The following is a 23,903-nucleotide window of genomic DNA, read 5'->3' on the forward strand; positions in this document are numbered from 1 at the left end:
TTGAATGCGATCGCGTTGGGCTCGTTAATGTGTTTGGTTGCCCCCACGGGGCATTTGTCGGAGGCAGCAGCAGTTGAGATTTATACCTAAATGATTAACCATTTCTTTTCTCTAGGCTTCTACCTAGACTCCAGACTGCAGACTTCAGACTGTGGGTGCCACTTGGTGTGAATTTGTAATGCGGCTGCTTTACTTGCCATTGACTTTGGATATGGTTTTTTTTTTCTTCTTCTTTACTTCTCTCTCAGTTTGGATTTGGGTTTGTCTTGGTCTTGTTGTTGTTGTTGTTGGTATGCTGCGAGCTGTTTCCTCTACTTCTGCTGACCATTCTTCGACTGCCTGGCGATTGACACCTGCATGCATTTCTTGTTTCTCAGGTGTGCGACGGTCTCAACTCAAACTCAGCTCAGGTGTCTTTTGCCTCTCCCCGCATCGTTTCTTTATTTCATTTCTTCATTTTTTTTTACCTCTCCGCTTTTCAGTTTTTTTTTTCTTTCAAGTTGAGTCATCGACCATTAACAATATTGTTGTTGCTGCTATTCGAAAGGATTTCATTGCTCATCTGTTTCCCCATATTGTTGTTGTTGTTGTTTTGCCTCTCAGGTAGTTTGTTTGCCGTTTATTGTAGTCATGTTGTGATTGTGCCACAGTCGCAGTCACAATCACATTCACAATTTACGCATTTCTGTGACCTCAACGAAACTCGCTTAATGCATTTGCCCTGCGTTTTTAATTAGTCGAAAGTGCAAGCGCTGCCCCTCTTCTATATTGTCCTATATACCCTGTAAACAAACAATAGAATTCATGTTTGTTCTAGCCGCCCAAATAGCCCAAAATATTGCCAACGGAAACAATGGCTTAACGTTGGGTTTGTTATTCTCAGATTATTAAATACAATAAAATTCACTTGAAAGTGAAATTGCAACGAAATAAGAATGAAAACTCCAAGAGGTTTTACTTAAGGGCTCGAAACTTGAGAACATGTTATTTTATAATTGGAAAATCATTATGAAATTTCTGCTATTTTTTAATGTGATTTTTTTGTTTTTTTTTCTTTCCTTGGCAGGAAAATTAAGAACATATTGTTTTGCATTATGTAGTATATTATTTTGTTAAGTTTGTGCTCGATTTTTTCTTTGCTTTGCAGAAAACTTTCTAAAACCAAAATACATACATAGATAGAACCACATTTTTCATAAATATCGTAAGCACTAATCAAATTTAACAATAAAATGCTTTTAATAGTTAAACGTTAATTGCCGATAATACGCAATATTAAATGTTACTGGAATTATAAAAAATTTCTGGTATAGATGCTATTAATAATTATCAAGATAATGTAACGCTATTTTAATAGAAAGGGTTTAGTGTAATATATAATTTTCGAAAAAGGATTACAAAAATATCACATAAATGAAGACTGAGTAAGAATGGAATCAAAAAGTATTTTTTATGAACTGATAATCATGTTGTTGCCTGTTACAATTCGCTTTAAGATTTGAAGTATTCCTTCAAAAAGTTAATATTTCTTATATGTTGTTTAGACAAAATAAAATGTACTTTAATGTAGGTTTAATTTAAAATGTAAAAAAAAACACTACAATTAAATATAATCATAAATTTTGCTTATTAAATATTACTCTTCTTTAAGGATAAATTAACAAAACAAAATAATATAACCTTTTTGCTTATTTATTTCATCAACTTCGCTTATGAACAACACAGAATAATTAGAGATTGATTTATTTATTCAGTTGAAAAAAATAACAATTAAATATTACCCCAATTTTGATTTCAAGAATAACTAACAAAAAAATGTTAGCCTTTAATTCATCATTCTTTTAAGAACAACTCAGCATAGTTAGAGATTGAGTGATTGTAATATAATATTATAATTAATACTAAAATATACTGAAGTCTGTGTTCGATAAATTTACATACTATTATATTCAAAATATACCATAGGTTATGTCAAATCTAAAACATTCTCAAAATATATCAAATTAATATACCAAAAAAATTATAAAAATATACTGAATGATATATTAATATATCATTATATCGAACATTACCAAATTAATATACCAAAATATAAATTTCAACAGTTTTTTGGTATATTAATATACTATAATATATATAACTGAACCAAAGACTATATTTGGTATATTCATTAATACATCGAATTAATATACCGAAAAAAACTAAGAGAAGAATACATTTAGAATATTGATAAACTATTATCGTCAAAATATACCTAAGAGTATATATATATATATATAAAATCTAAGACAAACATTATCTGCTTGCTGAACTATATGTTTTTATACCCTCTACCCATAGGTTAGAACGGTATCTCCGACCCTATAAAGTATATATATTCTTGATCAGCGTCAACAGCCGAGACGATCTAGCTATGTCCGTCTGTGTGTCTGTCCGTATGAACACCTAGATCTCAGAGACTATAAGAGACAGCATTTGTTATGTTTGCACGCAGATCAAGTTTGTTTCAAATTTTTGCCACGCCCACTTCCGCCCCGCAAATCAAAAAAATCGAATTACAAGCGTAAGTTGCGTAGAGTTGCGAGTTTTGGTATATACAATAATAACTATTGTAGTTATGATTCCTGAAAACTTGGTTGCGATCAGATAAAAATTGTGGAAGTTATTAAAGAAATACTTTTGTATGGGCAAAATCGCCCACTTACAAGGGGTCTTAGTTGCTTTGGCTGACAATCTGGTATATTGTGCCGTCTATGGTATATTTTGAATGCGGTACTATATCGTACTATATATATACCAAATAGTAGATTTTTAGTATTTTTGTAGTATTTTGGCATATTTTGAAAAAAAAATACCGCAATATTTTGCTATTATTCAAAATGGGTAGCGGGTATCTCACAGTCGAGCACACTCGACTGTAGCTTTCTTATTTGTTTTTATTTTGAATTTTTAATAATGCAAAAATCAGCTGTATTTCAAAAAAAAATAAAATGTCATGAAATTGTTGAAACATTCAAGAAAAAAATTGAATATAATAAATACTATAGAATTTTTTGATTAAATTAATAAACGTTGTTATTTTTATCCACAATTTTATTAACAGAAATAGAATAATTGTAAATCATTCTTATCTTCGACTTCAGTAAGTAAAAAATTAGAAAATAAAGGGTATTTACTCTTTTTTAAGGTTAACTTGTAAAGCGAGAACAAGAATCAAATTAATAATGACATTAAATTAGTAAACTGTAGCTTTAGCAGCTCTGCCGAAAGTTAAGAATAGGACAGTATCTGAAGATGTAAAGCTTACTTAACTAAAATTGAATTTGTTTCTAAATGTCATACATTACAACAATATCAATATAATCTCATCTCTTTTGTTAGTATATTCTAATGTAAATCTGTTCATCAAATATATTTAGTGCGATTTAAATCGTAAAAAAAGGATAACGATTTCCAATTTTCAGTTTTTCACTTATTTTTGTCTTCTTTGGGGCGAATAAGCATCTTAGTTTCTTTGAGATAATTTGCTGATTCAGAACAATATAGTCCCTCGTCGTATAATCCATTTAAGTTACTGCATAGGAAAAAATTATTTAACATGTATACTAATACATAAAAAATAACAATTTGAAATATTTACCATGCAAAACAATCGTTATACCACCAGCCACTATTATTCCAAACTGCACAATTATCATAAAAAAGATCATTATCCCGATCGAATGTTGTGAATTTCATGTTTTCGTGGATTCTCATCGCATCCCAAACATTTCCCTTGAATTTACCCAAGCTTAGTGCGTATCCATGGTCCTCATCGGATATTTTGAAATCATCATATCGAGCGTAGAAGATGTTGCCATCTTCGGCAAGCAAATGTATGTAGAGTTCGTATTGCTGCTGACTCGTTAGTCGATACATCTTTTCTAATCCTAGGAAAAAGTCACTATCCAATGAACCGAAACCTTTGCGATATGTGGCCCAATCCCTGGTAAAGTTCTCTTCTCCACCAATTCGCTGCTGTATTACTATCCAACCAGGCCCAGCTAACTGACTATCGCATAGAACATCGAAGGAACCAACACCAGAAACTTCAATTTCATGCACACCAGGATGTTCTCCGAAAGGGAGACAATTTGAAGGAATATTATTATGTGATGTCCTATTTAATTTAATAATTTCTGCATGGCATATTTCAATGTCTTTATCTTTCTTAAATAACATGGTTAGCCTTTCTTCTAATTTCAAACTAATTGTTTTCTGATATTCTGTGATGTTTTGAATTGTTGCAGAGTATCCAGAAATTTTCTCATCTTTTTCAATAACACTAGAATTCAGTTTTTTTAATTGATTCTCACATATTTCCAATTTGTTAGATTTATCTGATAAATGTAGTGTTAATTGGTTTATAGTTGTTTGTTGTGAATTAATCTCAGATTCTAATTTATCAACTTTACTTTGACACAATTGCAAATTGTTTTCTTTTCTTATTATTTTGTTTTTATACTCATCTAATTGAAATGCCTCCTTCATGAGCTTTTCATGAATTCCTACAATTTCATGATACTTGATCATAAGATCAGCATTTATTTCACTTATATGCTTTTCTTTAATTTCACTTTGGTCTAACTCATTACGAACTTGCTTAAAGTAGTCTAGCAAAGGCTTCACACTTTTATAGGTATGACCCCCGCACAGTTTGTCCATTTCTCGGTCGTTCTCGCATGTCTGATAGGAAGAAAATAACAAATATTAAGCACTTTCTTAACTGTATACATATATGTCAATATTCACCTCTTCTCCTGTTGTTGTGTCCACTAAGAATAGTTTGAGGATTATTAATAAAATTACGTTTATTTTTGTTCTACCCATTTCGAATGTCTCGATCGGATTAAAACAAAGATGAATCTGAAACTAAATATTTCGTTTGAGTCGATGAAGAGCTTAGCTCTGAATTGCTGATTTATATATATATAAAACAAATACGTATTGCAAACAATTTAGATTAAGCTCCAACGTTCTTAACGTAAGAGAGGTCGAAAGATGAGATTGTGTAATGGTGATAAAGAACAATATTACATTATACGTTTATATTGTTATTGATATTATTTAAATCGACAGAATGAATACAAAATTAAAAATAAATATATCAGATTGTTGACCACCTAAAGAAGAAACGACATACATACAATACAATCTAATCTCTTTCCTTCAGGCATTCCAAATATAATACGAGTATATTCAAATCTCTCTTAAAAGTTGATTTTCATATATTTAATTGGGAAAGAATATAGTGCACTATTACAGTTATACCCAAATCTTTTAATTACATTTTGAATTTGAGTTTTTCACTAGATAATTTTGTTCTTTGGGGCGAAGATGCTCATCTTCATCAGAATACTAATTTAAATGCCACCCGTTAATGCATTCAAGTTACTTCACACGAAGAAAAATATTTTATATATGTTATATAGTACTAACACATCAAAAATAAGAATTTGAAATATTTACAAACTATGACAATTTGTATTAGCGGCGGAAGTGGGTGTTGCAAAAATTTGAAACAAACTTGATCTGCGTGCAAACATAACAAATGCTGTCTCTTATAGTCTCTGAGATCTAGGTGTTCATACGGACATACGGACAGACACACAGACGGACAGACGGACATAGCTAGATCGTCTCGGCTGTTGACGCTGATCAAGAATATATATACTTTATAGGATCGGAGATGCCTCCTTCTACCTGTTACATACATTTCCTGCCGGCACAAAGTTATAATACCCTTCTACCCTATGGGTAGCGGGTATAAAAATCGAATAACAAGCGTAAATTTAAAGCTAGAGTTGCGAATTTTGGTATATACTATAACTACTATAGTAGTTATGGTTGCGATCAGATAACAATTTTGGAAGTTATTAAAGAAATATTTTTGTATTGGCAAAAACCTTCTTACTGGGGGTTTGAGTTGCTTTATCCGCCAATGTGGTATATTGTGCCGTCTATGGTATATTTTCAATGTGGTACCATATCGATATACCAAATATACCGCTCGGTATATTTAAAAAATAATACCGCAATATTTTGCTTTTATTCAAAATGGGTAGCGGGTATCTCTCAGTCGAGCACACTCGACTGTAACTTTCTTACTTGTTTTTTTTTTTTATTCAAAAATGCATTAGCTAACAAAATCAACTGTGAAATACCCGGTAACAAGCTTTTCAGATTTTCAGATAAATATATTGTGACGCCGATTGTTAGAATAAAGTATGATTATTTAAACGAATTAATAAAAATATTAATATTAATTACTGTTATTAGTATTAATTATTTTCATTTCAAAGTAAGAAGTAAGGACGGGTATTCGGCACACGAAAATGCTTTGAAATTCAAAATTTGTGAGAAATATATATATTGACCTGACCTTTGATGACCCTTAAATTTGTAGCGACTTTAGCATTGTTTCAGTTTCGCTTTATTTGCTTGTGGTGACAGTTCTCTTGTTAAGTATTAAGAGTCAAATATAAATAATAATTGCGTGCGATGCAGTTTCCCCAGTTGCTGGTCACACTGCTAATCTTCATAGAGACCAGTCAATCAACTGCGATCCAAGACCCGAATGATATTGACTTGGAGTTTATATAGTACATGCAGCTAAAGAATTGGTTTCATTTGTGCGCTTGGACATTAGGAGATTGAACATTATTATGCTATTACAGGGTATCGTTGCATCACCCAACCTTTCCCGCATTGCTGAATGTCATTATTGTTTTCGTTTGTTAGTTGCACTTTTATCTGTTGTTTTCCAGCCTTTTTCTGTTTCGCTGATTATGTGACAAGAGGGCAAAAGAAAGAGAGAAAGAAAGGGAGAGAGAGAAGAGCATTACATAAAAATCAACTCCAATTAGTCGCAGACTGCGTATTTATGTGAGTGTAAACGTTGTCTGTTTGTGTTCGTTTGTGTTTGTTGTTGTGTGTTGTTGTTGGTGTGTTTATGTGTCAACATTTCGCCAGCGCGAGAGCAGAAAGCTTGAACGAAAAACTTTTTAGTTGTCAGCCCAAAAACGAGGGTACTTTACCGTTTTACCGTTGTGTGTGCAGGTGTGCGAAAGCATTAAAATTCCACTCGAAAAAAAGAGCTGGAAATTTCACAAAAGCGGCGGCAACGACAAGCTCAAGCACGTTAAAATGCTTTTGCCAATGGCGCTGGATGGCGTCTTCCAGCAACAACAACAACAAGCTTACAGTTAACAGCTGAAAGCCAAAATTAAATGACTGCACAAAGTTCAGGCGTAAGTACGAGTGCAACAACAACAACAACAGGAACGGGAGTGGATAAAAAAAAGTCGCACGACACTCAAATCACGACTAGAAACTTGAAAAAGGTTTTGGAGCAGCAAGCAAAATCGAATAAGGAGGCGAAAAAAAAACACAACGCTAAACTTCCAAGTTGCAAGTTCAGTGAAGTTCAACGCGAAAAACGTGCGGGAGCAAAAGCATCACAAGATGTTTCCACCAACAACAGCAACAACAACTGCAGCTGCAATAACAATTTTAAAACCTCCCCGCACTCAAATTTCCACTTCCAGTCGGCAATCATAATCACAAGCAGGCAATCAAATTTGAAGTTTCTGCTGCCTCTCAGTCGCAGTCGCAGTCGAAGTCGCAGTCGCTGCGCGCTTAATGAGCGCCTCAATGAGCTTTATCTTGCGGAAGCTTCGCCTTCAGTTTCGTCCAGGGCCAGCTGCGCAGTCGCTGTCGCTGCCGCAGTCGCAGTCGCAGTCGCAATGTTCGCAGGTGTTCGGGCATCAAAAAGCTGCGTCATTGATTAGCACGCAGAACAACAAAAGCTAAAACTAGACTGAAGTTCCAACTTGAAGTTGAGATTGTGGCTGAGCCTGCGCCTGAAATTGCGCGTATGTGTGAGAGCGAGAGAGATAGAGTGCACACAACACAATGGAAATCTACATTTGTGTTTACAACAACAACAAATGGAAGTGGAATATTCCCATGCTCTGCACAGTGCGTGAAAAGATTAAATGCATACAAATGAAGCTCATTAAGAAAGAGCATTTCATCAAAAGTAAAAGTCATTTAATGAATATTGAACAAAGTAAAACTAATAATGTGATAACAAGATTGAAAGTGAGAACTCCAATATTATAAATAAGTGTAAATAGTATTTATTTTTTTATTCAATTCAACTAATAATCTGATAACAAGATTGGAAATAATAATTGCAATATAATATTATCGAATATACAATTTCAAATAATATTTCGCAAATTTATTTTGCCTCTAAGAATTTAATTTTTATTTCAATTTTATATAATAAATGTTAACAATCAGTTTGTATCAAATATTTCACTTATATTGGAAATACAATTTAAAATAATATTTCGCAACTTAAATCTTTATTTTGCCTTTGAGTATTTTATTTTTATTTCAATTTAATATGATAAAAGTTAAAAAATTAATTGTTTCAAATATTTCACTTTATTCGTATACGTTACTAAAAAATAATTCGACATTTGAATAAAAATTGTAGTTAAAATTTACTCTTGTATTAAAACTTGAATATTTATTATACCATATTGTTGTTATTAAAGCTCGAATTTTAAAATTTTCACAATTAAAATGAATTTCAAAATTATTACAGAGTGTTTTTAATCTCTTATATTGCAATATTATTGGGATTGTAAAAAAAAAAATTATTAATTTTATTAAAACTTAAATATTTATATTTACACAATTTCAAAAATACTATAAAGAATTATTAATCTCATGCTTACTATCAACAAAATAAGAACAATTTCATAGAATGATAGTTTCAAAAGTAATAATTTTTGTAGACTTTGTTAATTTAAAGGGGGATTCAATTTAAATCAATAATTCATTTCACCAAATTAATAAACAGTTTGAACAGTTTTCAGTATATATAGTATAAAATATCGTATAAAATAGCTTACATAAAACAGTATTCAGTATATACAGTAAAATACCTTTTTTAAAATTCCTTACAGAATTTTTTCAGTATATACAGTATAAAATATCGTATAAAATACTTTACATACGACAGTATTCAGTATATACAGTAAAAAATACCTTTATTAAAATTCCTTACAGAATTTTTTCAGTATATACAGTATAAAATATCGTATAAAATATACGACAGTATTCAGTATATACAGTAAAAAATACCTTTATTAAAATTCCTTACAGAATACAGTAGGCAGAAAGATAACACCTAATTGATTGTAGAATTAATTTTGTAAGATAAAAAATATAAAAAAATTTGCAGAATATTATTTGTACTTATTATATTTTCTTATTCATTACGATTTTGTTAGGCAAAAAAAGTCTAACAAATTCCAATTTCATATAATTTTCAATATTTTAGACAAATGCATTGCATTGAAAGCAGACTTTTCATTCCAATTTTATATTATTGTCAACATTTTAGGCAAACGATTTTTGAAACTAGATTTTTTATGCTTTTGATTTGTATTTTCAATTGATTAAATTATGATTTAAGTAATATTTTCCTGTAAAAAGGCAAGCAAGAGCATGTTCGTAATTAGTTGCAATAGGTTAAAGTTGTCTACCAATTTAAATTGACCGAATTTGTCATAAATCACACGCTTCAATAACACCTTCTTGACAATGTATTTTCACTTCCGCTTTTGAGTGCAACATACCCAACTGTCTCTGTTGCAACATTGGGTATTGCAGTCGTAACAATTGCAGTGGACAATCTGTGGTTCGTTTGCTGACTGTTGGTTGCTGGTTGTTGGTTGCTGACTGTTGGTTGTTGGTTGCTGCTTGCGTCGCGTTGCGACAGGCAGCTGCCAAAAACATAAGTCACGATTTTCGCTTTTGTTAATTCATCAGCGAACAATTTGCATTTTTTGTGGTTCGCCGCTGTTCATTTCTTTACGATTTCTTTGGCTCGTTAATCTTTCTGGTGCGACCCTTTTTTTTGTTGTTGTTGTGTGCAATGGCCGCCGCCTGTTGCTGTTGCAGTTGCAGTTGCAAATGGACAACGGACAAACCGACAACAAGCAACTTTAATTAGCATTTTTACGCCAACAACAACAACAACGACAAGCTGCAGAGAGCTGCAATTATCGAGCAGAGAGCTTTGAAGGTGCTGTGGCTGTTGCTGTTGCTGTGGTTGTTGCTGTGGTTGCGGGTGGCTTTTAACTTGCCAATTGCCAGCTGCAACTCGAAGCCAAGCCAAGCTCCATTTCCATTTCCCATTCTCATTCCCAGGCCGCCTTCTTTTACTTTTTCAATTAAATGCGAAGACGCGGCAGCGAAGTGGCAGCAACAGTTGCAACTTGCAACTTGCAGTGACAGCAATGTGTTAACAATTTTCGCGCCACAGCTGCTGAGATCGAGAGTCAGAGAAGTAGCCTAATTACGGCTCAGACTCACATAGATGCCAGACGGTAGCCAACTTGTGGCAGCTTCTGCTTCTGCAACTAGAAGAGAACTTCGTCCAGCTGTTGTTGTTGTTGCCACTTTGGCAGTTACAGTTACACAGTTGAGATTGCTGCCGTGTTTTGTGCTTAATCCTCATCAGCACAAATCAAATTAAACGCTTGTTACCGCAGTCGCAGTGGCAAGCAGCCGCCTTCTCAGCTTGCCACCTTGCCGCAAGCATTAAAAATTTCACCAGCACACATTGTGGCACCCTTTAAAAGGAGGCGTTGCATGCCCCTTCCATCATTCCGTTGCCAATTTCGCGCTACGTTTTATGTCCTGAAGAAAGCAATGCGCATATCGATGACCACTTGGGCTGTGTTGTTGCAACAACATGCTGCATGCTGCATGCCGCATGCCTCTTCAGCTGCTCTCCCATCAAAGTTCACATTGCAACGAGGTCGAGGCCTGGCGACGCGTCGTGGCATCGCGTAATTACACTTAAGTACCGGACAACGTGCCCCAAACCAACTGACAACCCACTGTGGCAACAACAACGGCAACGGCAACAACATGAACCTGCAAATTAAATGCCGCAGCCTGTGGCAGACAAAAGGCGCTTGAGTCCTGTTGAATCTCAACGTTTGCAACGTTCGCGCAAAGTGAATTGTAATTGGAAACACGGAGTCGCAGCCAAGTTGCAACAGCAACAGCAGCGGCAGCTGTGGCGGCAAACACTCGAAGCGCGACTAAATGCGCAAAAATGTTGCAAAGACGGTAATTTACAATTGCAACAAAAGGCTCGAAAACAAAACAAAAAAAAAACAACCACGCAAAGGTTTCTTCATGCAACAACGACAACTTGCCCCGACTTGCTTCGCTACCCTGCCTCAAGGGCAGTGATTTCGGTTGTTGCACGCTCGTCGTTCAATGCGCCATCGTCGCCCCATTGGCGCTACATTTGCCGCACTTGCAAGCTGCAACATTTGCCTCGCAGCCAATTCGAAATTGGTTGTAAGTGTCCACAAATGATTCGACCAAGAATCGATCTAAAGTGCTATTGACTGATCATCAAATTATGCACCAAGTTGCAAGTGCCACAAAACCAGAAGAAGAAGAAGAAGTATGGCTAATGCGGCACGTTAAGCGGCAATATTGTTTAAGTGCAACATAATGGGGCAGCAGCTGCAACTGTCCTCAAGTAAAAGAGTTTAATTTCAAATTAACTTGGAAGAATAAGACGGAAGCGAAGAATAGATAAGCTTAATTATTGCAATCACAGAGAAATTAGCAACTTGATTTTCTATTGTTAGTAAATAATACCTTAAAAGAACATTAAGATAATTATACACTAACTTAGTTTAACTTATAAGTAACTTATAACAATTGGAGTTCAAGTGGCAAAAATGTAGTGCAAAAAAAACACTAAAATAACATGAATGATTACATTTTTTATTTTTGAAAAAAACTTAAAGCAATGTTTTTTGAAATGCAAAAATTGAATGAAGAATTACATTTTTCATAAGTATTTTTTGTTTTAAATATTATAATATATTTTTCATAAGGAGTTTAATTTCAAATTAACTTGAGAGAATAAGACGGAAGCGAAGAATAGATAAGCCTAATTATTGCAATCAAAGAGAAATAAGCAACTTGATTTTTCATTGTCAGTAAAGAATACCAATTTACAACAATTACAATTTAAGTGGCAAAAATGAAAATAAATGATTACATTTTTCAAAAGGTTTTAAATTTTTTTTAAACATCTTAAAACAATTATATTTGTCTATCTCCTATTTATATAAGAAATTTATTATGAAATTCTAGATTAAGAGAACCTTTAATGAAGATATTATATTAATTGTTTCAGGAAACGAAAAAAATTCAGATTTTGATACACGATTATTTTGAAATAAACACTCATCGTTATCTACAAAAATGAATATCTATACTACACAGATAAAGCTCTAAAATCAAGATTTTAGTCTTAACACTAAGATTCTTGGTCTATAAAGAGCGCGATGAATCTTATTATAAGATCAATCAAAAAATATTATATTATATTTATTATTTTTTTTTTTTTGACTACTTATTTGTTATTAAACTATTTTATGATTTAATTAGTGTATTCAGTTGACGATCAAGAATTTTTGGTCCTATTATGAAATTAAACTACAAATTAGAGTAATTGTGAACATTTATGTTATGTATGTAAATTTATGTTACCCATAGATGAATTTAATGTATTTAAATTTGTCTGAATTGCATTTTTATTTTTATTTATATCAAGTCAATTATAGCTGTAGAGGCAAAAGTATGAAATTCATATTTCAAAATATATGTTTATTCTCATTATTTAACACCATCTTTGTTGCTTTAGTATTAAGAGTATTCGTCTTTTATTCTTATGAATTTCAAATTAATGTATCAACGTATTATAAAAATAGTAGAAAATTGTCTGTGACAAGAAAGAAAGCTACAGTCGACTGTATCCATTATCCATTTTCACAAAATAAACATTTTCTAAAAATATACCGAGCGCTATATGGTATTTGGTATATCGATGTAGTACAACATTCAACATTCTACGGATGGCGTATATAAAAAGTATCTAGTAAATAAGAGTAGTCGATTAGTAAGTAGTTCATTTAATAGTCGTCATGACCCATTTTGCCATTTGATGCGTTAGTGTAAAAAATATTATACTTATATTCTTATCAATGTAAACAAATTATAAAAATAGTAGAAAATAGTCTTTACCAAGTTAAGAGAGCTACAGTCAATTGTGAGATACCCGCTACACATTTTCAATAAAACCATATTCTAAAAATATACCGAAGTCTATATTTGGTATATCGATATAATACTATGTGTACATACGGATAACTGGTATAAAAAGTAAGTAGTAGTAAATAAGAGTAGTCGATCAGTAAGTAGTTCATTTAATAGTCGTCATGGCCCAAATTGCCATTTGATGCGTTAGTGTAAAAATTATTATTCTTATATTCTTATCAATGTAAAACAAACGTATTATAAAAATAGTAGAAAACAGTCTTTAACAAGTTAAGAGAGTTACAGTCAAAATAACTGCCTATTTTCAATAGAATCATATTCTATTTGGTATATCGATAAGTACTACATTCAACATTCTGCAGATAGCTGGTATAAAAAGTAAGTAGTAGTAAATAAGAGTAGTCGATCAGTAAGTAGTTCATTTAATAGTCGTCATGGCCCAAATTGCCCTTCGTCTAAGCAATTTTCAATTCGTAAAAGGTTAACAAAGCGCAGTCGCAACTCAGCGAATCGCATTGAATCACATTCATTTGCCCCAATGGACAATGTGGCTACTGTGAAGAGATGTTGCTGCTGTTGATGTTGCTGCTGTGTGTTGCATGGTGAAATCGAAAAGTGTTCTGGACAGGAAATGTGGCTGCCACCAGCGACACCAAAAGCAAAGACAAAGCCAAATACAAAAAGGACAGTGAGATAGTGAGAGGAGAGGAGGAGCAACAGAAGCCGCAAACGAGAAGCTGCTGCTGGAAGAAAGAATGCAAACATGAAACACGATAATTGAGCAGCGTGGAAAAATTGCCAAAGACGCGAAATGGACAAATACGAATTACAGTATCCAAATCAGTGTCTGTCCCCCAGTTGTTGCTGCTACTTCTGCTGCTTTTGTTGCTGCCCCCAAGGCAGATCGCAGCAATTTTGTATGCGCGGCAGCTGCAAAATTCATTTGACAAAAGCAACAGCGCCAAAAGTGAAACAAAAACAGAAAGAAGCAGAGAGCAGAGAGAGAGGAGGCAAGGAGAACGCTCATTCTCTCATCCTGAACAGGAATTCAAATAACTTGGCGTTTAATTTATGAGAATGCGCGGTAGCTGCCGCATGTTGCAAGCACTCCTGCTGCTACAGATGCTGCTGCACATGCGCAAAAGCGGCGATAAAAATATTTTGGCCCAAATTGAAGTCTACCTTCTTCTCTGCTGCTGCTCGCTTCGACGTCTTGGCGGCATCGTCTGCTCTTGCATTTTATTAATCATGTGCGTAATTTATTTGGGCAGCCGCGCACAATTTCACCCAAATGGAAATTGCCACGGTTGATTATTTAGCAGGTTCTCGAGAGATGCCCAAAGATTGCTTCGCTTCTCGATTTTGCGCTTTTTATATCCGCTATCTATTTGGTAGAAGGGTATTATAAGTTTGTGCCGGCAGGAAATGTATGTAACAGGTAGAAGGAGGCATCTTCACCCCATAAAGTATAATATATATATTATTGATCAGCATCATTAGCCGAGACGGACAGACAGACAGACGGACATTTAGCCATGTCCGTCTGCCTGTCTGTCCGTCTGTCCGTATGAACACCTAGATCTCAGAGACTATAATAGATAGAGCTTTAAGTTATTTTCGACAGCATTTCTTATGTTTGCACGCAGATCTAGTTTGTTTTAAATGTTTGACACGCCCACTTCCGCCCTCGCAAATTGACAAAAATCGAATAATAAGCTTAATTTTAAAGCTAGAGCTCCGATGTGTGCTACATACAATAATAACAATAGTATTTAAGATTCCTGAAAATTTGATTGCAATTAGATAAAAAGTTTAGAAGTTATTTCAGAAAATCCTTTGGTGGAGGAAAAAACATCTACTTACTAGGAGTATTAATTGCTTCAATCTGGTATATTTTGAATAGTAGTGCATTCGAAATATACTAGATTGCCAGCCAAATTTACTTAGACGCGTAGAAAGTATGTGTTTCCCCCAATATATCAATATACCAAATGCAACATTTGGTATATTTTTGTATTTTTGTGGCATATTAATTTGGTATATTTTAAAATGTATATATAATATGCAGTATATTTTGCTCTCTATAATATATTTTGAATGTAGTTATAAATGAACATCAAAAATAGCATTTGGTATATTTCTAGTATTTTTGTGGTATATTAATTTGGTATATTTTAAAATGTATATATCTAGTATATTTTGCTCTCTATGATATATTTTGAATGTAGTTCTAAATGAACATATCAAAAATAGCATTTGGTATATTGTTAGTATTTTTTAGTAGAGTATTTCGGTATATTTTAAATTAAGTACCCCACTTTTTTGCTTTTATTCAAAATGGATATCGGGTATCTCACAGTCGAGCACACTCGGCTGTAGCTTTCTCACTCGCTTTATTTTGGGGGCTCTTCTTCTCCTGGGGCGGTCATCAGGCTGCACATAATTTACATATTTTTACTGCGCAGCAGTGCAAAAATTGTCACAGGTGAAAGATGCGCGCAATCATCGCAGCAGCCACGCCCCTCTATTTCCGCCTTCTCTTTCTCTTTCTCGTTTCTTTGTGGTTCGTTGTCATTACTCGTTTATCATCTCATGATTTCTCGTTAACCAAACTGGCGTGTAATTTGTCTGGCATCTTGTCTTATCAGTCGCTCGTCTCGCAATCAAATGCCATGCAAACAAACATTTGTCTTTCGCCCGATCGGCAGCAGGAGCAACAGAGTTCTACTCTTTATAGAGGGAAAGAGAGAGGGAGCTACATCAGGACCACCATTGCGTTGCTATCTTATCGCCTACACTCGCTGATGAGTCGACAATTTACTATAATTCTTTCGGGCACTTGTTCCCAGGCCCACGTTCAAGACGTGACACAGCGCTAGGCTGCCGTTGGTTAATTATCTAACACCCCTAGCGAGGGCAACTCGAGCAAATAGGGGAAGAACAGCACAGCAAGGAAATCAGTAATTTTCAAATCCATTTAAATTCTTAACACAATTTGTAACGCTCCAAATGTAATGTCATTTGATTATGTGTAACTAAGCCACAGACTGTTGCTATAAAATATTGTAAATATATCAAGAAGATTAAAAGTTATACAAGTGAGCAACCTCAAAATAAATAAGGTAATATATATATATATATGATAAAAAAGAAAAAATAATAATAATCTGTAATACGGCCTACAAGTAAGCCTAATGAAAATAAAAATTCAATAAATCCCAAATGACTATGAAACTTAAGCTTCAAGTTCCAAAATAAAAGAGAACGAGTAAGAAAGTCGAGTGTGTTCGACCATGAGATACCCCATAAATACTCAAATATACCAAAGGTCAAATTTAGTATCAATGAATCATTACATTTGAAATATACTATAGAGGTCCAAATATACCAGATTGTTAGCCAAAGTAGATAGAATTCGATTTCAGTAGGCGTTTATACATATATTTCCTACCGGCACAAAGTTATAATACTCTTCTACCCTATGGTTTGTGGGTATAAACATGAAACATAAAATTAATACAAAAAGTAATAGAAAAGTAGGAGTAACGAAAATATTCATATATTCTCGCTTAGCTAAAAAAAATAAAGACAGTTCTATTAGATTCAAATATATACATATATAGATAACAATATGTAAAAAGTAATAAAATTATGTAAACAAAATAAAAATAATTAGCTTATATATTATATAAAATGAAAATAAACCAATATCAATAATTATGATTATAATCAATAGAAATCAATAATCAATAGAATGTTGAAAGTATATTATGATTACAATTTGAAATTTCTATAGCTTTAGATTTATGATAGCAATAAAAATTATTTACAAGTGAATGAGTTAGCCTCTATTGCACTTGAATAAATAATGAAATAAATTCAAGACTATATTCTTAATAATTTTACTGCTATATATAAAATTTTAACAAAAATACTCCTACTTGAAAATATCATTATTTTTAGTATACTAATCCTAAATCTAGTCTGTGTGGATTTTGAAATTCAGACTTATTTTTCAGTTTCAGCTGATACGTTTACAAATAACTTAATCTAGTAAGTAAACTTCTGAAGCTGCCCTCGCTGTCTCTATCGCTCGCCTTGTGTGTTTCTAACGCACACACACACACACACAAACACGCACGTTTCCCACTCCGCGTTGTCCTGTTTGTTTTGGTGTGAAAGAACCGCCTGAGACAAGCGCAGGTACCCGATGTTGACAACTGCGACGACTCCAGTAAGGGGTCTGCTTACTATATGCTTACTATATAGTCAGTCAGCTATCTGTGAGCCTCTGTTTGTGCCTTTGTCTCCCTTTTGTGTGACTCCCTTTTTCGGTTGCTATCTCTGCTCAAGGTCTGTCTATGTGTGTGTGTGTGTGTTTGTCTCTGTGTTGTTTGAGGCCTCCACTTGAGCAATGCGCGTTGCACGTGTGCATCGTGTGGTAATCTCTGTTGACATTCCTGGAACTCTGACCTTTTGATATTGGCCGCCAAAGGGAATTCAACTTGGTTTCACATTACGCACGTACAGCAGCAGCTCCATGTGGCAACTATCTTTCTTCTCCTCTCCCGCTCTCTCTCTCTCTCTCTCTCTCTCTCTCTCTCTCTCTCTCTCTCTCTTGATGTCTCTGTGTTGTTGTTTTGGCTTTAATAAGCGTTAAGTTGCCAGGATTCAGCGACAAATTGTTAAGGAAAAGGACTCAATTTGTGACTCACTCAAAAGCAAAGGGAAAGGCAAGTGTTCAAATTAGAGGTGGGCACGGGCCGGGCTTTTTTTCGTGGCCCGCGGGCTTACACAGGCCCGGAGCGGGTTCGGGCGGGCCCGGGCCTTAAAATTAAGATTCGTACGGGCTTCGTGCGGGCCCGGGCTTTAGAAAAAAGGCCCGGCCCGTAAAAAACCCGAAATAGGCCCGTAAAAGCCCGAAATAGGCCCGAAAAAAATTTTGATTTGATCGAATTAGAACCGTCATTTAACGCATTTTAATTGCTTATCGATGCTACTATCGATTTGCTAATACAATATTTTACTTGTTTGCACACCACTAATTAAAAAATTGGCGGTGAAATTACAATTGTGGTGAAATTACAAAATCTGTGAAAATTAAAATATGTCGCGACAAACAATTCAGGACGCTGTAAATAAAAAAAGTGAATGTGTAAAGCTTATTCAAAATGAAAAGGGCAGGAGTGAAGTGTGGAAGCTTTTCTATTGCATTAATTATAATGGCAATTATAACACATTTTGTGTTATAGATATAAATTACATGTCTTTTGAATTTCCTTATATGTGTAAATAAGTTTCGTGCCGGGCCGGGCCGGGCCGGGCCTTAGTGAAAAAGTTTCGTGTTCGGCCGGGCCGGGCCTCTCAAAAAAGAGTTTGTTTTCGTGCGGGCCCGGGCCTCAAAATACAGGCCCGCGCCCACCTCTAGTTCAAATTAATGAGCCACAGATTTGTTAAATTTCGTGGTTCATTTGTGTAAAATATATATGCGGTGTATTATGGGCGTGGCATGCACGCAGTCAAACGATTAATCGTCGATCGAAATGGAACCAAACCCAAAAACAAGAAAACCAGAAAACCTGCCACCGCAGATCACTAAAGTCTCTGTTCGCCTCTGGGCATATTAATGAGTTAAGAGAGCTGAGGAATTTTGTTCATCAACAAACTGAAGAAAAAGGGCATAAAATATTTTATTTCGTAGAATGCCAGAGAACAAGTGCAGCTGAGACATTTGTCGGGGTCGTTGCCTGCTGAGGTTAAGAATGAGGTTGCAACTGAGATTGAAGTCTCTCCCTCCCTCTCACTCTCGCTCTCTCTCTCGTTTGTCGCACAGGATGGGGTCGATTATCTCGCTGGCCACGCATTTAATTATTCCAATTTCCCCAATCCAAGCACTTGCACGATTCACGCGTTTCCTGGAATTTCCAGTTCGTCTTCTCTCTTAACTTCTGTATGTGTGTGGGCGTGCTTATAGAATAATTCTATTGGGACTGCACTGAAAGAAATCAGGCATAAATTGAACGAATTTCATTCTAAACGACTTTTCTTAATTGACGTTTAAAAAATTGTTGAAATAGACAAGAAGGTTTATTATTGGAGGTCAACTATGTTAAAACTCGGAATAAAACATTTCTTAATTCTAGTATGAAATACTTAAATTTTTCTAACCCGATATTCTTAAATTTTGAATTGAAGTGTATTATCAAGTTGTTTCTTTCTTTCTTATTTTGCTAATTTAATATTATATTATAATTTCTTCAATTTTAAATTGAATTGTATTACTAAGTTGTTTCTTTCATTCTTATTTTGCTAATTTATTCTTATGAGTTTGCTTTTAATAACTAACGTAAGTAAGTAAACAAACTACAGTCGAGTATGCTCGACTGCGAGATACCTGCTAATCATTCTCAATAAAAGTAAAGATAAGCGGTATTATTCTTAAAATATACCAAATGAAATATATACAAATATCAAATAAGAATATTAAATATACCATATACTGAATATAATACTAAAGTATTACGAAGATTATATTTGAAATATCAATATACTATCACGTTCAAAATATACCGTAGACCAAAGACACAATATACCAGATTGTCAACAAAAGCAGCAAAGAATCTTTTTCGATATAAACTTATTTCTTAAGCATCTTATAAATTTTGTATATTTCGATTATATCTTTCTTACTTATTTTTAGTGAAGGAATAAAGGTTGAAGCATTTGTTGTTTAAGCTATGCGTTGCTGTTTAATCAGTGAATAAAATAAATTTGTATGATGAATTTAAATTTATTTTTTCTAATACTGTAATTTCTTTCATTTTATTGAAGTTTATCGAAGCAAGAACTTTGAGCATTTACATTAATTGTTCATTTTATTTTATAGAATGAGTTTGCAGCTTACTGCTGATATCCAAATGACATGTGATCTACACAAGAATTGTCACCGATTAGGTCTTCTCTACCTTCTAGCCTCTTAGTAGTAGTTAATACGGACGGATCACCTCTACTTTCAATTAATTCAATCCCTTCAAAAACACTTGTTTGGCCTCGCTTCTCAAAAGTTTTCCATTTGTGTTCATTGGCAATGTGTCCACGAACTTTACGCCCGAATGTAATTGCTTGTACTCGACCACCAGACGATTGGCCACATGATCAATTATGTGCTGCTCGGTGATCGCAGTTCCAGGTTTCTTGATAACCAATGCGCCAGCAGCATCTCCGTATCTGGGATCGTCAATTCCCACAACGCAGGCATTTAATACCTCTGGCAATTCGGCAATGATCAGCTCGATCTCAGTCGGCCAATAATGATTTGATTTGTATTTGAGCAAATCCTTCTTACGATCAACAAGTATAAGATTATTGTCATCGTTGATGTAGCCCAGATCTCCGAGATTAATCCAACCATCTTTCAATGTCTCTTCAGTATCGGCAGCAAGGCCAACGTATCCCTTCCATTTCGAACCGATGTCTATGAGAACTTCACCGACTTTATTGTGGGGTAGAGCGTTGCCTTCATCATCGATAATCTTAAGGCGCATGCCAGGAAAGATGCGACCCACATTATTAACGGTATCATTGTGGCTGTGATCAATGTTTGCGGTAATTGCTCCAGTCTCTGTGGTTCCATATGAAGAAACAATCAAGCATTGCTTCATTAAACTCTGACCGTATTGCAGAATTTTAGTGGAGATCCATCCACCGGTTATGAAGATCACCCTGAGCTTGGCGAAAGCTTCTTCGGTGGCCAAGGGATGATTGAAAAGCTCATAAGTCTGCCACGGTGACAACACAAGAATTGTAGCATTATATTGTTTGATCATACTTATAAATTCTTCCGCATTAAATGGACCGTCGAATATAACTTTTTGTACGCCATAAATTAAGCTGATTGCAATAGTAATGAACCCAGTTGCCCAAGCAAGCGTAGCGCTGGTCAAAATCACATCTGAGCTATTGCAAAATCTAAAAGGAATAACTTTTGAATGAAGTAAAATTATAATACTTAAATCTTAGTTCTTACGGAGCTATTCTAGTCACATGTTTGTGGGATAAAGCGACAGCTTTGGGCGGACCTGAGGTGCCCGAAGAGCACAATATCAAAGCTGTCTGATCTCCATTCACGGCCAAGGGTAAGGGTCTAAGCAGGGAGAATGATGAATTGTAAGAATTTACTATTCTCTTCACTCACTGATAGAAATGCTCCTCAACTGTGGGCTTCAGCAGATCCTCAATGCTTGTCACTCCTTCGACACGTCCTGTGAGGATAACAAATTTGGGTGTCCATTCTTTGGTCACTTCCTTGATGAATTCATAGTCAGCAGCATCACAAAACATAATCTTCGGTTTGGTCAGCGTGTAGAGTGCTTTAATAGTGCTCGCTTCTTTATTTAATGCCACCGAATGAAATGGTGTCGTATTGAAGAAACAAGCTGTTATTAGAGGTGCTAAATATGTGCTTGTAACTCCAATAATGCCAACGACATCATTGTGTGTCAATTTCTCCTTCTTCAAATACAAAGCCAAACGTGTGGCCAATTGTCGCATTTCAGCATTCGTCACTTTTCGCCCATCGTTGTGATTGATCTAAGCCAAAGCACTTCTTAATGGCTTTCAACAAAGTTGAGACTTTATATTTACCAAAACTGTTTGACTTGGCCAATTCTTCATGGCATTGAAGAAGACTGCACCAACGGAACAATCAGGATCGTAGAAGGGAGCTTTGCTCATGCCACTCCAAATTCTCGACTCCTCGTCGTAGGATGTGGGATACAAAGCTCTCGTTGCCATTATGATTACTCGAATGCAAATCATATATTGATTTTTGCGCGAACCGTTTTGCTGCTTTATATATCTAAAGCAAAATTTCGTTATCGAGTTTCGTGACAAACATTATTCTACGTATCTTTTGATAGTAGAAAAATCCCCTCTGACCATAATGTATTTTAAGGTTGTATCAATCTTAAATTAAGATTTCTGAGATTTTAGATTAAACATCTTATTTTAAGATTAAAATCTTGATTCAAGTATATTTGATTCATATAAGATTAAGTAAATACAATATTTACTATTAACATTTAATACTTAAAGAACTGAAAGTCTTACCTATAGAACTAACATATGTTTTGCGCCACAAGCTTCCTCCGGAAACGGATAAGAATTATAATAAAAAGGTTGTGGAATATTTTTGTTTACCTCTTTAGCGGATATTGCTTATATTAGTCATGAATATTACTGCAGTGTCTGGAATAAAGTGTGATTAGATTACATTAAATTGATTCTAAAAATCTTGAATCTATAATTATGTTAATTTCCTTTAACTTCTTATTATATTTAAGATTACAATCGTAATCGGTCGTACGTTAGACTTTCTAAAATGTTGTATTATTGATGTTACAGGATATAAACAATATAGTCAAAATTCTTTGTAGTCTTTTTATACAATATATGTATGCATAAACTCTCCAGCTTTTTGGCATCTTTCCTGGAGATGAAGATGTTGGTAATCTTCATGCCAAGTCTTCATAAAAAGTCTTTAGTTACTTTTATCATAACGATATTTCTGATAATAAGACTTTAATTGCTGTTATCGACATGGGTCAGAGACGTGAGAACGTTTAGTAAATTATCTATTTTGAGTAAATATCTATAGATGACGTACTATGATTTCTTGGATTGACTGTCTGGCTTTTCAAACATTCCACTAATAAGAACTGCGATTGCATTTCATTATCACCTGATTTTAACAACACAAATAAAAGTTGGTTAGAATGGGAATTTTAGCGTCACAGTCTAAAATTTCCGAATAGACCTTATTGGACGTATTTGCCCGCCTTGTCTTTTGATATAACATATTTACGTAAATATGTGTATAAATATTTCATTCTTAAGCCTTTTACAATTTCTTAAAATTAAAAAAATATAAAAAATGCATAATAATTTAATAATAATAATTTTGTGCGTCTTTAATAAGCGTTAATTGTTATGTGAAAGTTTAATTTTCATTTAACAACTAAATTGTAAATGCTTACTACCAATTTTACCAATACCAATTTTTTAATAAAAGCAAATTAGTGCATTATTAATTTAAAAATATATGAAATAATAATCATACCAAAGGCTATTTATAGCATATTTATATATGCAAATCAGTGCTTTATTGTAAAACAAGTAAGAAAGTTACAGTCGAGTGTGCTCGACTGTGAGATACCCGCTACCCATTTTTAATAAGGGCAAAATATTGGTATTATTTTCAAAATATACCGAAAATACTAAAAAACACTAAAAATATACCAAATGGTATGTTTGGTATATCGATACAGCACACCATTCAAAATATACCATAGACGGCACAATATACCAGATTGTCGGCCAAAGCAACTCAGACCCCTAGTAAGTAGGCGTTTTGCCCATACAAAAGTATTTCTTTAATATCTTCCACAATTTTTATCTGATCGCAACCAAATTTTCAGGAATCATAACTACTATAGTAATTATAGTATATACCAAAATTCGCAAGCTTTAAATTTACGCTTGTTATTCGTTTTTTTTGATTTAGGGGGGCGGATGTGGGCGTGGCAAAAATTTGAAACAAACTTGAACTGCGTGCAAACATAACAAATGCTGTCGAAAAAAAATTATAGCTCTATCTCTTATAGTCTCTGAGATCTAGGTGTTCATACGGA

At 34.2% G+C, this 23,903-nt stretch overlaps 3 protein-coding genes across 5 annotated transcripts in view; all 3 read right to left on the reverse strand.

Moving 5' to 3' along the window:
• Window positions 1-23,903, reverse strand: part of LOC117568590 (angiopoietin-related protein 1-like) — a 38,069-nt gene that overhangs the window by 11,601 nt on the left and 2,565 nt on the right. Inside the window, exons 1-3 of one of the 3 annotated variants that reach the window (XM_034249328.2) lie at window positions 4,792-4,899; window positions 3,641-4,725; window positions 3,109-3,574 (exon numbers count right to left, since the gene is read on the reverse strand). In XM_034249328.2, the coding sequence (XP_034105219.1) occupies window positions 3,469-3,574; window positions 3,641-4,725; window positions 4,792-4,869 (1,269 nt within the window). In that variant the 5' untranslated portion in view covers window positions 4,870-4,899 and the 3' untranslated portion in view covers window positions 3,109-3,468. Of the gene's footprint in view, window positions 1-3,108; window positions 3,575-3,640; window positions 4,726-4,791; window positions 4,900-23,903 lie in introns of those variants that run through there. The other 2 variants (XM_052005890.1, XM_052005889.1) reach the window with 2 other exon arrangements.
• Window positions 9,789-23,903, reverse strand: part of LOC117569322 (uncharacterized) — a 191,158-nt gene continuing 177,043 nt past the window's right edge. Inside the window, exon 3 of the mRNA XM_052005893.1 lies at window positions 9,789-9,798. The gene's annotated coding sequence lies outside the window, so the exon portion shown is untranslated. The remainder of the gene's footprint in view (window positions 9,799-23,903) is intronic.
• Window positions 19,984-22,028, reverse strand: LOC117568587 (uncharacterized). The gene is made up of 4 exons (XM_034249323.2): window positions 21,859-22,028; window positions 21,410-21,804; window positions 21,242-21,358; window positions 19,984-21,183 (listed from the first exon to the last, which is right to left on the reverse strand). The coding sequence occupies exons 1-4, from the start codon at window positions 22,006-22,008 to the stop codon at window positions 20,232-20,234; spliced, it is 1,614 nt and encodes a 537-aa protein (XP_034105214.1). The 5' UTR covers window positions 22,009-22,028; the 3' UTR covers window positions 19,984-20,231.

The sequence above is a fragment of the Drosophila albomicans genome, chromosome 3 (assembly GCF_009650485.2).
Source record: "Drosophila albomicans strain 15112-1751.03 chromosome 3, ASM965048v2, whole genome shotgun sequence".
Taxonomy (NCBI): domain Eukaryota; kingdom Metazoa; phylum Arthropoda; class Insecta; order Diptera; family Drosophilidae; genus Drosophila; species Drosophila albomicans.

Coding starts and splice junctions, on each gene's coding strand:
- LOC117568587 (XM_034249323.2), bottom strand. CDS start 22,008: ATGGCAACGAGAGCTTTGTATCCCACATCCTACGACGAGGAGTCGAGA. Junction 21,359..21,409: donor GTTGAGGAGCATTTCTATCA/GTGAGTGAAGAG, acceptor CTCCCTGCTTAG/ACCCTTACCCTTGGCCGTGA. Junction 21,184..21,241: donor CATGTGACTAGAATAGCTCC/GTAAGAACTAAG, acceptor TATTCCTTTTAG/ATTTTGCAATAGCTCAGATG.